Raw genomic sequence first — 17,244 nt, 5'->3', positions numbered from 1 at the left:
AGTGGCACAGTAGGCAAAGGCATCCCACCTCCCCCAAAACCAACCAAGCTCTTAGCCATCCTCATCACTGTCCACTCCAACCACCAGAGACTTTCTGCTGCATATGGTCAGAATAAGATGCTCCTTTACCATGAGCACGAAGCAGCATCCAGAAGCCATTTCCTTTCAGCACCCTGGTTCAGCTCTATCCATGCCCAATGTGGGTCATTGCAACACAATTTTTATTAATTCAGGAAGTCTACCCCACACTTCATAGAAGCTTTTCTCAGGGATGCTTTACAAGATGGGGATAGCTCAGGGGTTCAGCATCTGCTTTGCATAAGGATTTGATCCTGGGCACACCTTCAAGAAGGGCTGGGAGACTCCCCTGAAAACCTTGGAGAGCTGCTGCCAATCAGTGTTTAACAATAAAACAATGAAGAGAGTGGTGATACGATACTACGATACAACTACTGCAACTGACCCAAGATAATATCCTCCTGATGGAAACATGCAGGTAGGGATAGGTAAGTTTCTATAGAGATTATTTGTATTAGTGGGATTGGGGTATTAACTATGTATGTGTAAAAATACTACTTTTATTCTTGTAGATTTATCCCTGCTTTAAGCCATTTACATGCGGTCTTCTCTTGTATATTATTTACTACAAAGATGTCTTAATTATGCATTCTCAACGTATTTTTAATTTTCTCAACGTATTTTTAATTTTCCTCTACTTGTTAATTCAGTGCAATTCTGTTACAATTGATTTTGACAGCTCGATGACTAAGCTCTTTAGCGGAACGATGTCTGAGCACTGAACCACTGGTATATCACAAGTGAACTCTTTATTTACTGCGTTTGCAATTAAGATAAAACCTATTTCGGAAGGAAACTAATTTTGCCATTTTGGGGGGCATTTATTGTTTGTTTACAGATAGCGGCCTTGGTGATATTATCTTGTGTCGATTGCGCAGGCAGTCATTGTAGGCAATAGAGCTATAGTGCTGTTCCTAGAGTGGACCAAGCCTGCATCCTCTCACTCTTGCCTTGCCTGCACAACCCAAGTCCACCAACCCAACCCATTTCTGAGGATGTGAGGATAGACTGTTCAAACAACCCTTCACAGGAGAAGTCAGTGCTTATAGAACACGGCATGAATCAGAACAGTGTTAATCTCTTAGGCCTTGGCTGAGCTTACAAACCACGCAAGTACAACAGGATGTGTTACTGAAGAGGCAGGGGAGAGACAAAGAGGCCACAGTAATGTTGCAGAGCAGTCAAGATAGGAGTGTACGCTCTTCCATGTATACAGATCCCCAGTTCAGCTGAGGAACCCTTGGCCTTCCAGATGTTGCTGGACCAAACCATCCATCATCTCTGCCCATTGGCCATCCCGGCTGGGGCAAATGTGTAGGACAGTCTTCCATAACCAGGTGCCCTGCAAATGTTTGGACTACAGCTCCCACCAGCCCCAGCTAGCCAGCATGGCCAATGGGCAGGAATTATGGGAGATGCCATTTAAAAACATCTAGACGGAATCTGGTTGGGGAAAGCTGGTGTACTGAATGCGTATCCAACATCTGAACCCTCCACCTTAAGCCTGAGGTGGTACAAACCAGCAGCAAATACGCCATCTGCTCATAGTGGGGGGGCAAGGCTGGAAAGAAACTCATGTGATAGACTGGAGGTGTTGCTGCCTGTGGGGATTTGGTGAAAGGACTTCCTAGGGACTGCAGGTTTCAGCCTGGGCTTCCTGCTCAGAGGTCAGCTTGAGGGATTAAACAGTATCATTTTTCCCTTCCCCTCCTAGCCAGCCTCAGCTTTCAGGGAAATTCTCCCTGTCTGGCCACCTCTAGCCTTTAATGCTTGCCTTTCAACCAACACCCACTTCCTGCTTCCTTCTCAGTCCCCTTGTTTTCACTACTGTTAACTTGCAGGACTATGGAACACTTCTGGACCCGATGCCCCTGTGAGAAATTTCCTGTGATTGGCAGAAACACAAGTGAACACACCCATGGCTGTCATGCCAACAGGGTGATTGGCTCCTGCCTTTCCTTAATGGCCTGGTCTTTCCCTGCCTTGGCTCCAAGCCCAGTCATCCAGCGAGACACCCAGAGTGCTAAATTGATCCCTTCCCATCCAACTCGCCCAGTCTTGGTTTTATGTGGTCAGTGAGGTTTTTAAGACAGCAGTGAAAGATTCATACGGGCACATCACTGTCCAAACCTCCCTCCCCTCCATGGACGCAAAAAAAGAGAGACAGGAACTCAGGATTCCTATAAAACAAATCTCCTGATTTATACCAAATATATATATATATTCATATAAAAGAGCAAAAAAAACCACAATTTCATTAACTATTTCCGCAAATTATAAAAAGACAAAAAATACAAACACAATTCATGTTGATCGCTGAGATGATCAAAACGTGACTGGGGTCCCGATGCAATTCAGCGGGGAACCCAGCACGGCACCCCATAGAGGGCAGGAAGGCAGATGCCGTTTAGAAACTGGCATCTTGGAATGTAGTACAATTATCTTTGGCCCAACCACCAACTGCTTGCAAAATCTGGTGTCGGGGGAGAGGGAAAGAGAGAGAGATGACCAGGTTTTGTGCGGCTGTGTAGAGAAGACAAGAAAGTTGTGGACATCTCATTCCTCTTTCTGCTCTCCCCCCCCTATACAGTAAACCCCAACAAAAACAGTGAATGCTGCTATATAGCTGCCTATCTCTGTCCCACTAGCGCAGCCTTCGTCACCTGGAGTCTTCCAGATGTTTTGGACTATCAATTTCCATGGCCATGCTGGCTGGGGGCTGATGGGAGCTGGTAGTCCAAAATACATGGAAGACTCCAGGTTGATGAAGGCTAGACTAGAGAAAACATGGAAATCCCTCCTAAGAGGAGACAATCAGCAGAGGAAGAGAACAAATTAGTACCTTTACCACATGTATAAAAGTAAAAAAAATAGTGTCCCTTTTAGAACCTTTTTAAAAAAAGACACTCGCACACTCACATACATACATACATACATACATACATGGAGCTAGACTTCCAAACGTGCCCCTCAGGAGGCATGGATGAGGAGGCTTTCATCATTTCCCTTCCTTGCCCTCAACCCAACAAAAATCAGAGAACATCCTTGTCCCTCCACCCACTCTGTCCGGGCGTTTCCAAACTTCAGGCTAGGAGCAGACATTCACACACTGCCAATTCTCCACAGACACTTCCTGTTGTCATCTGTGCAGCTGCCCAGTGAGGCCCAGTACTTCAGAGGCCTGGAAAAAGGAAGGAAAAACATGTTAGTTTCTCAGTCCAAACCTGCACTTCACAAATGTGTTTGTATCCCAAGAAGGGTGGGCTGAGGTCCATCAGTGAAGAAAGCTGTGGGCTGGATAATGGACAGTGAGCTTAGTTCAGTTCTAGCACTCAGGCCCATTTCCCAGGCTTAGACTTCTTTAATACTGTGTGGGTGTGTTTTGTACCTGCCTCCAGGTAGTGGATCTCGGAAGTTCTAGCAAAAAAAATAATAGGTGTGGGTACAGTTTGTCTGTTTTAGGGAATTCCCCAATTGTTCCCCGAGCGTCAAATTTCCTCACTGTTGATGCTTGCTACATCTGGATGCTAATCATCAACTTTCACTTTAATCCAGCCTATTTTCTGGTTGTCTGTCTCAAACACATTGCCACAGGGCAGTATCCGTAACCATATTGCACTTTGATGTAATCCTTCACAAGGCTCAATTCAGAACCTACAGGTAGCAGAGGGAAACCCCAGCCCTCCACTCTGCACTAGCAGCTCTTTCAAGCTTAACCAGTCAGCACCAGCTAGACGGCATCATGATTCTGGCTCTTCCAGGCTGCAACAGACAGCCTTTGCTGGCATCCTAGGAAAGCCTAACCCAGGCTTCACTTACCAGTCGGTCGCTCACAGGCTGCGCCTTCCTTCTCATGTGCTGAGTTGAGGCGGTTCTGTTCTGCAGCCAACCCGTTGGACTCGGGGCTGCTACTACGAGAGGGGCTGGCCGTGTCCTCCGGCTGCAGGTGGAAGGCCATTTCTAGGTGCTCTTGTGCCATCCGAAGGTGTTTGCGCAGTCGCTCCAACTCATGGCTCGGGACGGTTGGTGCGACAGCATAGCGGTCGGCAGCCAGCCCAGCCAAGCTCTCTCCAGCGTAGCCCAACTTGTCCTTGGCTACCTGTCTCTTGGAGGTCTCCTTCTTGAGAGAATGGTAGGTCGGGGGTGCACTGGGATGCTTCTGGACATACTGGGACCTGGGGGGGTCACCACCGTCCTTACTATCAAGGCCGCGTAGGGCATCCCGAATCCCGCCGAAGCCCAGGTGAAACAGCTCACAGACGTTGAGCAGGAGACAAAGGCAGCTCACGGCGTACATGATGAGGAGGAAGATGGTTTTCTCCGTAGGGCGGGAGACAAAGCAATCCACTGTGTGAGGGCAGGGGCTGCGGGTGCACACATACGAGGGCATCACCTCAAAGCGGTACAGCACGTACTGCCCCAGCAGGAAGCCCACCTCAAACACCGAGCGGCACAGCAGCTGTAGCACGTATGCTGTCATCAGCCCGTCCTTCTTGATGCGCCGACGGCCATCGTGCTTCTGGCTGTCGGGCTCCTTCACCTCCCTCTCGGGCTCCACCTCCTCAAAGATCATGGGGTCCTCCTCGCCATTGTCCTCAGCCTCCTCGTAGTCGCGGCCTGCGCCACGGTGCACCACGGGGGCGCGGCTTTTCCGAGGCGGCTGGCGCGAGAGGCGGTGCAACGCAAAGCCCAGGTACATCACCGAGGGCGTGGCTATCATGATGATCTGGAAGATCCAGAAGCGGACGTGCGAAAGCGGGGCAAAGGCGTCGTAGCAGACATTTTCACAGCCCGGCTGCTGCGTGTTACAAACAAACTTGCTCTGCTCATCATAGTAGATGGACTCGCCGCCCACCGCCGTCAGGACAATGCGGAAGACAATCAGCACAGTCAGCCACACCTTCCCCACAAAAGTCGAGTGCTGGTTGATCTCCTCAAGGAGGCGGGTGAGGAAACTCCAGCTCATCTTGGCTCAGCACACGCCTGCAGTCAACAAGCACAGTAGGCAGAAGGTTAAACTGAAGTAATTTCACCCGATTTCCCCACAAGCTTCCAAGTGAACTGCCCAAGACCCCACAAGGAGGAACGCAGAGTCTCCAGTCCCACAAGATGTCTAAGTTTTGTTGTTGTTTTTTAAAGTGAAGTCATGGGAGGGAACCACAATTTCTGGTGGTGATGAGAATTAGAATTTTTGGGGGGAAACTAACAGACATTATTATAATTTGGTGTGTTAAAGTGTCCTGTTATATTTGGGAAACGCATCCACATGAAAACCACATCATGTCAATTAAACAATAAATAATACATCTTTGAAAACATTGCCATCTCAAAACAGATTTTCTAGTAAGGATCAGTTTCAGACAAATCTAAAGCTTCCTATTCTCAACTTTCATTTTTATCCCCATGGACTTCAGAAAGTTTGCATGGATTAGTGGGGGGGGGGGAACCCTCTACTGTTTCACTTGTTAGCTTGTTTCTTAAGTTTGTTAGTTTTTTAAAAAAGAAAACAGCCATAGCCCTTTGTAAACACTCCACTCTTCATTCTAAAAGAGAAAAAATATATTAAGGGTTTTTTGCGGGGTTATTGTCAATTTTTCCACTTAGAAATTGACAAAATCCTCAGGCAGGGGAGAAATGGGGGTTCCTTCCCATTTTCCCATGTAATTATGTAAGAATGAGCTCCACAAAAACCCTGGAGCAGGAGTGAATCATAGCTTAATTCCACTCACTACAAAATGACTTGGCTTTTGCCATCATACCCATGGTGACCTCCAACTGATAATCGCATAGCACCTACAAAAAGCAACAACTGAGGACCACTTAAGAAACTGCACTTTTAAAGATGTAGATGGCAACTATTTTATGTATATACTGTACATACTCAGCATGTGTGCAACAAATACATACTTGTAAACACATGGATTATACAGGTAAACAGGCAAGAGAACTCAAGTTTGGAGATGGGTTCTTGCCACGTTTAAATACATAGACTTCCTGCTTACTGTTAGAAAGCCAACCAGTGACTCACAGCCCAATCTTTCCATACCCAAAAAGCACAAGTTTCTAAGACACTTAATACTCCCCCTCCCATCTCCGGAGTCAACTCAGAGCCAAACTAGACTCATGTCCGAGAAGCGTGAACGCATCTCCCAAACAATTTTTGTGTGTGTGTGCTTGGCCAAAAGCAGCCACAGGGGAGACCATTTAGATTTGAAATCCAACATAGGCAGAGGGAGGGAATAAGCCTTTCCCTACACTGTGGTCTTGATCCAAACCACTCACCGCCAGAACCATTAGCTGAAAAAGTAAAATGCAGTGTCTGTATGTTCCACCATGGGGTGGGTGGGTGTGTACTCACAAAACTGCCCACCATTACTTTTTTAGCCCTACCTCATATAAAGTGATGAATTTTTACAGCTTGCTGACATCACATTTCCTTTGACCCTCCTCCTGAGAGGAAACCCAATTCTGCTTGACTCATCTCATACACATATTATAACAATGACACGCGCGCGCACACACACAGTGACAAAGCTGAATGGAGATGAGGGCTGGCATGGGATACGAAGCCAAGTATCTGCCTATACTACTCATGGGGAGGGTTGATTCTCCCCTGCCTCCTAGGAACACTCCCTGCTGTCAACTTAGCCCTGAGATCAGTGCAGGAGATTTGGCAGAGCAGCTGCTTCTGGGAGTCAACTCAAGAGGCTTGCCTCAACCTTTGGATGGATGCCACGTCCTGGTGCGCCTGGGGCGGGTGTGACGCCCCAATGCTCACATACAATAAGCATCCTGGAGTAAAGGAGGCACCCCAGCCAGCCCCAGGGTAGAAGTTTGTGCTATGCTCAGCTTCTACAGGGCAAAAGTTTAAGGGTGCTCAATCACCTCTGCTTCCTGTTCCCATCACCATGCCAGGGCTTAGCTAGCGAGGTCCTCCTCCCTCTCTTAGCTGTTTGAACAGTACATGCACAACACACCCAAAAGTGCTGAAGCTAAAGTCATGCAAAGAGAAGCAAAGTGTTTTATTTCTCCAGCATTCACACGCATGCTGTAAGCAGGGGAATAGACTATTGTTTTCCCTCCCAAGCAGAAGATTGCATCAGTGATGCCGACAAGGGAATGAAGATTCCCACCCACCCACTTTGCTCTGCTTCCTACACCTGCTATCTCCATTCAGAGGTGGGTATCACTGGAAGGAAAAAAGCAGAAGCTACTCCAATAGCCTTCTTCTAACATATGTGGCAGGCGTTTGTTGTGATCTAGGAAATAGCCTGCAATCCCCAACTTTGAGCTGTAAGGGTAACGCTTCTTAACTAAACCACCAGTACTTTAAAAGTTGTTAGAACTGCAACCTGCAGAACAGCCTTGTGGGGGCAGACATCCTTCTCAGTTATCCCCAAAGGTGTTCTCTGAACATAGTCAAGAGTTCAAAAACCATGACTGCCACAAGTAGCAAAATGGGGAAGAAAAGTTTCCTTGGTTTTCTTTTTCTGCAGGAAATTTTCCATTCCCCAAGTTCATTAGTAGCAATAACTCAATGTGAACTGAAAAAAAATATTAGGAAACCGTGGCAATTTCAAGGTTTTTAGCAAGTGTATACAAGGGAAACAAAACATGCTATATCAGATAACTTCCTAGCATATCCAAAAAATTTCCAAGCCAAACTGAAAATTTCCCAATGCAAATTTCCCTAATTTCCATAGGTTTTCCCAGAACTTTTTCCAGCTCCCAATTCTCACTGACCACAAGCATTCAATTGTTTTCTACTCACATAAAGGAGAAAATGGTTATTTGCACACAAGCATCTTGTACTCAGTTGACTAAACTGACATAAAAAAGACATGAGAAACAGCCACTAGTGTGCACTGTAAAGCAGTTTTAGAGCATCAGTCAGGACAGTGTTACTTCAGTTTAACAACCTTACTCAATCTCCAACCTGCCTGACACACACACTTCAGAGCCTGATAAACTTTAAAGGAGACCTGTGCTCAAGGGAACGCTGCTATCAAGTCAATTCTTTGCACCTGAGAGGACTGAATACTTTGCAGGATCTGAAGGTGCACACCCTAGGGAAGGTGGTATGCAGTTATCACACAGGTGAAAGCAGCCTAGACCAGTCTTTTTCATCCTGGAGCCCTCCAGATCTTGGAGACTACAAATCCCATCAGCCCCAACCAGCTAGACAGTTTATGCAAGATTTTCACCCTTTTCTCTAAAACTACCTCTTTATTTGCATTCCCAGCTAACAGCAGAATGCCACAAGGGAAGGCACAGTACATTCACAACTTACATTTAACTTGTGCACATTCAGTTTTATGCGCGAAGCAAAAAACAAGCAAACAAAAAACCATTTTTTAAAAAGGAGTGGAAAGGGGGTGGATGCCTTGGAAAAAGAACTTGGCCAATCCCACCCATCACTGCACCTAATGTGTTTTGACTATGCACAATTTTGGCTGTAGGCACTATCCCAGGAAAATCCCCACTCCTTGAGGGCTTACTGTAGTAATCTTAAAACTGAATGGAGGCAGCCTAATCTCACGTATGTGTGTTTTGGAGGAGTGATGTAACAGTTGTACTAGCAGACCACCTCACCATACCCATTCAAAGGTTTGCAAATAAATTCACAAAAATTACTAATCCATATGCTCTTCTAGCCTTTCCCTCCCATGTAAGGATATTTCTAGCACAACATACTGAAATGGGGGTGGGGGTGGGGTGGAGGACAATTTTCTTCCAACTTACAAAGGCTCCCTTATCTGGTTTCAGAATGCCATAGGTGACAGAAATTTACAAGTCTGTATTCAAAGGGAGTGATAAGAGAAGTTAGAAGGCAGGCTAGGAGAATGGGGGATTTACTTCATTCTTCTGGGTTGGTTCATTTCAATTCTATTCTGTAATGCAATGTGAGTAGCAATGCAACTGAGCACACAGGAAAAAAGTTTTGCTACCTAATACCATAGTAGTTATTTATTTCTAATATGCCATTTTTTACTTGTGTTATAAGAATTCTAAGGACTCAAATATAGAATGGTCATAAATGTACAAGGCAAACACATACATAAGTATATAAACCACGTGTCTGAAATAGTACAGGAGAGCAATCCTGAAGCCATGTTGACTCTCCCAAATTGACCTCAAATATTTCTCTGCTGTAAGGGAGGAAGTGGGAAAAGCTTTCCAATTATCTTTGGACTGTAGGAGCTTACACATTCCTGCAAATACAGTCTGGCAAGTATCTGTTAAACTGAGCAAACTATCAATATGTGTAAGAGATTTAGGAAATAATTTACTATCTCAGAGAAATGGCCAGGCTACCCAGAAAATGCAATGAAGTAAGGCATTATCAGGTATCCTGGCAGACAGGAGAGAAGCAACACTCTCAAATTTCTGCTGGAGAACGCCTCCTTCTGTGATGTATGAATGTTGTTGTTTTTTTGAGGTCTTGCGGTACAGGGTGGGCAATTTCAAAAGTCTTTATAGGGGCTTCGGCACCATTTTTCTGGGTCCCTCAAACGACCTTGCAAAGGAGGGGAGCCAACTCTGTTGCAACAGAAAAATAAAGACCTGCCTTGCTTTCTATGGATCTTGCCTCCATCCATTCATCTCTGACCAGTCATGGACTTAGGGGACCATGACTCAGTTGGGCAACTCAGTTGGGCAGCAAAAACCAAACTCCCTATTTTTTTCTATAACACTTGTCAGAGAGATAACCACAAAGCTCAATTACACACTAGTTTTGGCACCTCTACAAACAGTGCAAAAGGTGTAGAACTCCTTTGAATTGGAAACAAGACTACCCCCCTCATTACCTGCATTTTGCTGCCAAATAAACAAGTTTTTCTTCTAACAAGCACTGAGAGGGCGGATTAGCTAAGAACTGCTTATTCATTGTGGTTGTATACATTGAAGTTAGAATTTTTATGGCTATATATTTATTATATATTTATTAGTTGTATTATTAGTTGTACACTGCTTTTTTTAAAACCCTCAAAGCGGTTTACAAAAAGATAAGACAATAAAACAAAGGAAAAAATAAAACTCTACTTTGAAACATATGAAATTTAAAATACTACACACACACACTACTATATTTTACAGGTGATTGTACCCCACTCTGGGATCCTTTTGGGATGAAGGAAGCTTTATTATATAATACATAAATAATGATGGAATAATGCTACCAGAACTCCAGGCAAACAGGATTGCCTTTTGCTTACAGTTACAATTTTCAACACTGGCCATGTGCTTGGAGACCACATGCAGCACGAATCAGGGAGCCAAGCTGACTTTGATGCTACTCAAAGGAGAATGGACAATGGAGGAAGTCACAGGAATTCCCTACCATAGGAGAGTCAAGCTAGACAAATCCCTTGTTGGGAGTTGGTTGTTTGGGTCTATGTCCACCCCTCCATGTTACACTCCAACCAATACCAAGCCTGTTCTTTTCAAAGGACTACTGACCACAAGACTACTTGGCACAAATGTGTGTTTACCAGCAAAGGAGCATTTCCTGGATAAATTGGACAAATATCAGCTGCCCAACGAGCACACCTGAATAAAGCATATGCTTGAGCACATAGGGCACTTTAAAATATCATGGCCAGCCCTAGCCCCCAGGGTGTGTTATCCCTCCTTAAGTTAAGTACTGTACTTCTGTCCTTTTATGCCTCAAAACCAACTTTTGCCTCAAAGGGGGCAACTGGAACAAAAAATGCGAGTCAGAAGCCCCCACGGCCATATGTAGATGCCCCCTTGGTTCAAAACTCTTATACTTCGCTAATCTGGGGCATATGCCCCAAATCACTCAACACGGTCCTCGCTATACACACAACCAGGGCGACCTGAAAATGTATCCCCTCTCCATTTTTTGTCTTGTCGGGGTGGAGGGGTGGGTTTCTAACCATTATTATGGGTATACCATATAAATCACGGCGCGGTTAATTAATCCGCAATCAAGACAGAGTGCTCTTGCGGGCAGCGCAGCGATAAGCTATCGGTGCCCGGAACAATGGGCAGCTCCGGGAGTAAAAAAGATAGCATTACCTATCACAAAGAAACCAAATTCCTCGAAATGCATAACGTGAGAATCTACTTTTTAGCTCTTCCTCCCTCGCCGGGGCTTGCCTGGAAAACGCTCACATCCAGAAGCTTAGGAATGGGAGGGAAGGCCATGAAGCGAGGATGCCTGCCCTCCTGGCCCTGCGAAACCCTTCGTGTGGCCCCCTCAAATTCCACCTGCCCCCCACCCCAAGTCAGTCACCCAATCACCGAGCCATTTCTCCATGAGCTTCAGAGGGTTTCCGAAGGCTCCACACGACCTGGCGGAGCTCGCCGGGGAAGACGCGCGCACAAGGGGACAAGGCAAAGAGCCCCCAGCCCCAAACAGCCTCCCCGCCACCCCAGTCCCTCCTCACTTACTGTACTCTCGTCCGGCGGAGCTCACAAAAGACTCCCGCCCCGCTGCACTCGCTCTTCTCCCGCCCGTCCGAACAAAGGGGCCCCAGACCGTCGCCGCCCCCCGCCCCCTTCGGCCACGCCTTGGGAGGGACCCCCGCCCCTTTCCCCTCCTCCTCCTCCTCCCCCCGCCTCCTGCCGGGGGGAAAAACCCAACGCTGACTACTGTAATGAGAGACTGGGGATGGCGGGCAAAGAGCCCGCGTGTCCGAACGTGTGCAATACACGTCGACACCCATTCTCCTCCCCGGCTGGGGGCGAGGCTGCACACGGTCCGCCTGCCTGCCTTTCTTCTGCCAGTGGCGCGGAGGAAAACAAACTTTCGGCGCTAGGAGTAGGTCTTCCGAGTTTGGCGGAGCCGAGAGAGAGAAAGACACGGATCCGCGGCCCGATCCCAGGCACGTGTTTTCTCGGGAGAAAACTCCGCTTACTTCATATATTCGTGAATCCTTGCAGTGGAACTTAAGTTCCAAGGAGCACGGAAACATTCAGAGATGGGATATCCCTGGATGTGAATCATACCAGCCGCTCGCCGGTACGGACTAAATGATTAAACTTGGGCGGGCGTCACAGGACGAGGAGTCATTGCAACAATCAGTGAAAGTCCTCCCGAGACATTAATCAGAGGAAATTCGTCTATCATCGTCGTCAAAATGCTTGCATGGTTTGGGCGTCTGTCGGGGGTTCCCCCCACGCCCTGCAAAGCCTTAGGAATCTCTTTCCACTTTAAAAAAAGAAAAAAGCACAGTAAAGTAGTGCCGCTCGGGCCTTTTGCTCCCCACCCTCCCCGATTCATTGGTTTGCTTGCCGCCCATTACATTTCCTTACTGCTTAGGCAGAGGCGATCCCTTTTGGATTGCGCGCTGCCCTATCGATAGACGCCTCGCATTTTAATGGGTGGAACGTGCGCCAAGCTATTGCTTGGAATTTAGTGATGTGGTCGGGCCTTGAACCTCTTCGCCCGCCTGCTTCCCTGGCGCAGCGGGAAGGGAAAATGAGAGCACCCAAAACCCGGACTGGGTTACTTGCAAGGGTTAATTTGAGGCGGGGTTCAGTCCCCACCCTATTCCAAATGCAAAGTTTGCTTCTGAAATGTATAACAATAAAAATGCCTCTCTCTGGCCAGTACAGAATGCATCCTACCAGCACTGCATACCTGCAGCTGCTCAGATCCATGCATCTAGGATCAGAGGACAAGCATTTCAAGCAGATTTGAACTCCCAGACTTACCCCCTCCCTCCATTTTGTAAATTGACTGCTGGTTACTTAAGTGTTACTCACCCCTCAAGACAGCCTGGAAATTAAAAGTAATTTATCAACATTCCCTCAAATAAATCCATCTAACACCTTCATCAAAGGGGCCACAGATTTATTAAGAAACATGAGGGAGCCTGAGGGTGTGACTCTTACACCTTAGTAACCCGCCAAACCTGATGCCCAAGGTCACAAGCAACTTCTGGGGACTCGTGGTGACACAATTATGTGGGCCCAAAGAAACAAGCCTGCGTGGTCAGGGCCTCATGTTATCTCCATAAACTCCAAAGGATACCAAGGCACTCCACTCAACTCACATAGAGGCCCCTGGGTGCAGTCCCCTAGCTTTCATTTTGTATAAGGCCTTGCACTTCTGCAAGCAAGGCCATCACATAAGGCCGGTGAAATTGAGAAGTTAGGTCTAGAGCAAGTTCAGTTCTGCAAGATACTCCCTTTGAACAGCAGCACACAAGCAAAAACCATCTGTCAGCTGAAAAGGCATGCCTGCCTTGCATCAATGGTTAAACCATGTGCATGTTGACTCAGATGCACGTTACCCAAGTCCACTATAGCTGACTCCGAAATAAGTTTGCATGAGCATGCAATAACTTTGACTTATTTTTCTCCTCTGCCCCTGCAAGACCCTGAGAAAGTGTACTTTGCAATCTAGAACACTAAGTTGTTCACTGAGATTCTACAGTTTTCTTTTTTTTAAAAAAAGAAGATATTTATTGAAATTTCAAAAAAGGTTACAAAAGTAAGAAAAAGGTAGAAAAAAGAAGCAAACAAAAAATACAAAAAACAGAAAAAAACAATTAAAAAATAAATCCATCTTTCCATAATTTATCCTTCATTTACTTGTTTCCCTGACCTCCTCACACCTCCCTTTTTTGTATTCCAGTTCAGTTGGTTAATTCAGCAAATCCTTTCCCTCTTTTTTTTATCTTAATCCTTTATCTTAATATATTATAACTTTACTTTCTCGCCTATTAACAATCCATTTTCACATGCTCCTTTATAGCATTACTGCTAAAAACCACTTAATTTCATTCCAACAACATTCTAACATTCTTTAATCTTACAATATTTCTGTAAGTAGTCTTTAAATTTCTTCCAATCTTCTTCCACAGACTCTTCTCCCTGGTCTCGGATTCTGCCAGAGATTCTACGGTTTTCATTACCGTGCCCCTTGCATGCATGTTCAAAGACTGCCTTCTCCCCTCCCCCAGTGCAAGCTGACATATTTCAAATTCAAAGCGCTGCGGACCAGTTTGTAAACATTAGCAATTTCCACATAAGTGTGTAAAACTGTTAAAACTATTGCCTCACGGTGGCTTGGAAAAGTACAGAGCTAAAAAAGAGACAAGATAAAACTGTAAAATTATGCTCAACTGAACTGCTTGACAGTGGGATGGACTGCCTCAGGATATTGTTGGCTCTCTTTCATTGGAGCTTTTTAAGTAGAGGTTGGATGGCCGCCATCTGTCATGGATGCTTTAGCTGAGATTCTTGCATTACAGGCAGTTGGACTAGATGACCCTTAGAGTCACCCTTCTGACTACGATTCTATGAATATGTGAAAGTTCCCTTCATTCATACTTGAACACAACACTCACCTAGAACATGGCTATGGCAGTAACCACTGCAGTAAAAACACTTGATTATTTAATGGGCTTATAGCACCAAGGATGACCCCACTTTTTGATGAAATTAGCTGAGAAGCAGGGGCAGAAACGGCTCTTTACATGCAGCAATCCTAAACACAGTGTAATGAGATTTACTCTACAATAAGAGTAGAGCTGCATAAAATTATGTATGGGATGAAAAAAACGGATAGAAGTTGTTGTTTTTCTTCTTTTTCATGCTAGAACCCAAAGCCACCCAGTGAAGCTGAATGCTGTGAGATTCAGGGCAACCAAAAGAGCATGTTTCTAATCAGACTTTCGAATTTGCTACCATGAGGGGATTAGACAAGTTATTGGAGGATAAGTATCAATGGCTATTAGGAATGACAGGTATGTAGTTACCCTCGGTATCAGAAGTAAACCCCTCCACACCAAGCTGCTGGGGTTCAAGAGTGGAAGAGAGCTATTGCACTCAGGCCTTGCTTGCAAGATGCCCCTAAGCATTTAGTTGGCCACTGTGAGAATAAGATACTGGACTAGATAGCCTTTGATGTGATCACTGGGTGGTGTGTTTTGTTTTGTTTTGTTTAATCTTACAGAATTAAGCTGCCAATATAGAGATCTTTAATTTTATTTCCATGCCTTGATTTATGATGTATTTTATTTGTTTTGTACTTGTGAACTTTTAGCTATATTTTCAGATGATTTGATTTGGGGTAGGGAGGACATTCAACAGTACAGTACTCCTTCCACTGTAGTGGCGTGCTCTGGTCCATGGGGTCATGAAGAGTCAGACACAACTAAACAACAACAACTCCTTCCACCGTTGTTGTTGTTTAGTCGTTTAGTTGTGTCCGACTCTTCGTGACCCCATGGACCAGAGCACGCCAGGCACTCCTGTCTTCTACTGCCTCCCACAGTTTGGTCAAACTCATGTTGGTAGCTTCGAGAACACTGTCCAACCAGCTTGTCCTCTGTTGTCCCCTTCTCCTTGTTCCCTGAATCTTTCCCAACATCAGGGTCTTTTCCAGGGAGTCTTCTCTTCTCATGAGGTGGCCAAAGTATTGGAGCCTCAGCTTCAGGATCTGTCCTTCCCGTGAGCACTCAGGGCTGATTTCCTTCCACAGTATCCTGGAGCTAGTTGAGACAATAGGCCTGATTTCTTCTTTGACACCAGATTATTCTCCTCCCTTCTCCTTTTTCCATCCATTTGTGTTTTGTTATTTAAATTGTTAGTTAAATTTATATTGTTATTTAAATTAAAACCCAGGAGCAGGTTTTAATGTTATCATTGCAAGGCTTCCTGCTCTCCTAGTTGCTAAGGAAAGCAAACAACAATAAAACAGTCACAGCTCATGATAGTTAAATGCCTGCAGCTATGCTTGCCACACCAAGGGACAGGTTACTACAAAAAAAACCCTTCTTGATATAATAGGCAATTGTCATTGCCTTTCCTATGAGATATTCAGAGTTTAAGTATTTGTAAGCTGTGGAAACAAAACAAGACCACTGTTGAATCTTTCTACCCTTTACAATCATTCTGTTGCCCCTGGGAAGGTTTATGCATTACCTGCACCTATAATGAAAATTATAAACCAGACATTGGCTAGAATGCACATTCAATTCTAAAAAGGCTTTTTTCTGTTTTCTACACTACATTCACATGTACACACAAATAGTACAGGCAAATCTGAAAGCAATCTTTCCAGCAATGTGCCACTTTCTATTTTGTTTTTATGCTAGGGACAAATTGCCCCTAAATTCTAAAAGGGTAATCAGGTCCAACCTGCAGACATAAAACAAACCCAGCATGGCTTATTATAACATTGTTTTCCTTTATTTGTGGCATGGAGTTATGGGTAACAGCCCTTCTTCATTAAGTCTCCCCCCCCCCCCACCCTTGCTTCAATTTCCATTCTATTCAAATAACAGAAAATGTTCTATTTCTGACCTCTTTATTTGAGCATTAAAATAGGTAATGTAAACACCTTGTTAAAGGGTTAAGGTGTGTTTTTTTTTATGAAGCCTTGTGCAGAGGTGCCGTCTAGCGCCCAAGATTTGGGGTGGGTGGGTGCATGACATCATACGTGCAGCTTGAGGGTGTCACTATTTGAACCCAATACATTTTGTATGCAAAACATATGCTCCACCAGAAGACAGTAATAGTACAAATAAAAATAAATAATACATTGAGCACTCCACACAGCTTTGGTTATATCATTGTTTGCAGGTAGCGACCAGAAATAGAAAAATGGAAAAACCGGTTGCTATCAGAAACTGGACACTGGGCTAACAGATCTTTTATCTAATCCCATTAGGTGACAACCAAGTACAGTGCTACCTCGGGTTAGCTAAAGTGATGCTTCAGGTTAAGAACAGTTTCAGGTTAAGAACGGACCTCCGGAACAAATTAAGTTCTTAACCCAAGGTACCACTGTAAATCATGTTCAGAGTAGGCCCATTTAAATCAATAGGCATTTATTTAAGTCTATGACAAATGTTGGCTATCACCTATTAACAGTTTATTTTTATTTTTTAAGTTAAATATAAAGCTTTTCTATATTAAAAAAGACCTTTGAAGATAGCCTTTTAAGAGCTTACAATTGTATCCTGAATTCTTCAGAATGGTTGCAAGGAACAATAACACAACAAATGCAGGGGAGGGGTGAGGGTAGGAGAGATTTGCTAAGGTGTGGGTCGGGTAGGGTTGCCTGCATTTATTTTTATTGTCATCATTGAGACTGCACAGGACCAAATAGGGTGCAAATGCACCCTGCAAAACAGGATAAGCACATACAAGAATTCCCCAAATAAGACATTATAATCTTACTAC

At 45.0% G+C, this 17,244-nt stretch overlaps 1 protein-coding gene across 2 annotated transcripts; it reads right to left on the bottom strand.

Annotated features, from left to right (window-relative positions):
• Positions 1-2,255: 2,255 nt before the first annotated feature.
• Positions 2,256-12,523, bottom strand: LOC309377217 (gap junction gamma-1 protein-like). 2 transcript variants are annotated; one of them, XM_081924203.1, is made up of 3 exons: positions 12,361-12,523; positions 3,898-5,061; positions 2,256-3,259 (listed from the first exon to the last, which is right to left on the bottom strand). In XM_081924203.1, exons 2-3 carry the CDS (start codon positions 5,042-5,044, stop codon positions 3,252-3,254), a joined length of 1,155 nt encoding a protein of 384 aa, XP_081780329.1. In that variant the 5' UTR covers positions 5,045-5,061; positions 12,361-12,523; the 3' UTR covers positions 2,256-3,251. The 2 variants fall into 2 exon arrangements, with proteins under 2 accessions (XP_081780329.1, XP_081780328.1); XM_081924202.1 differs by lacking the exon at positions 12,361-12,523 and adding an exon at positions 11,497-11,593.
• Positions 12,524-17,244: the final 4,721 nt, after the last annotated feature.

The sequence above is a fragment of the Podarcis melisellensis genome (genome assembly GCF_964234715.1).
Source record: "Podarcis melisellensis genome assembly, chromosome: 1".
NCBI lineage: Eukaryota > Metazoa > Chordata > Lepidosauria > Squamata > Lacertidae > Podarcis > Podarcis melisellensis.
This window is presented reverse-complemented; position numbering and strand designations above follow the sequence as displayed.

Excerpts from the sequence above, each read along its gene's own strand:
- LOC309377217 (XM_081924203.1), bottom strand. The coding sequence starts at position 5,044 with ATGAGCTGGAGTTTCCTCACCCGCCTCCTTGAGGAGATCAACCAGCAC.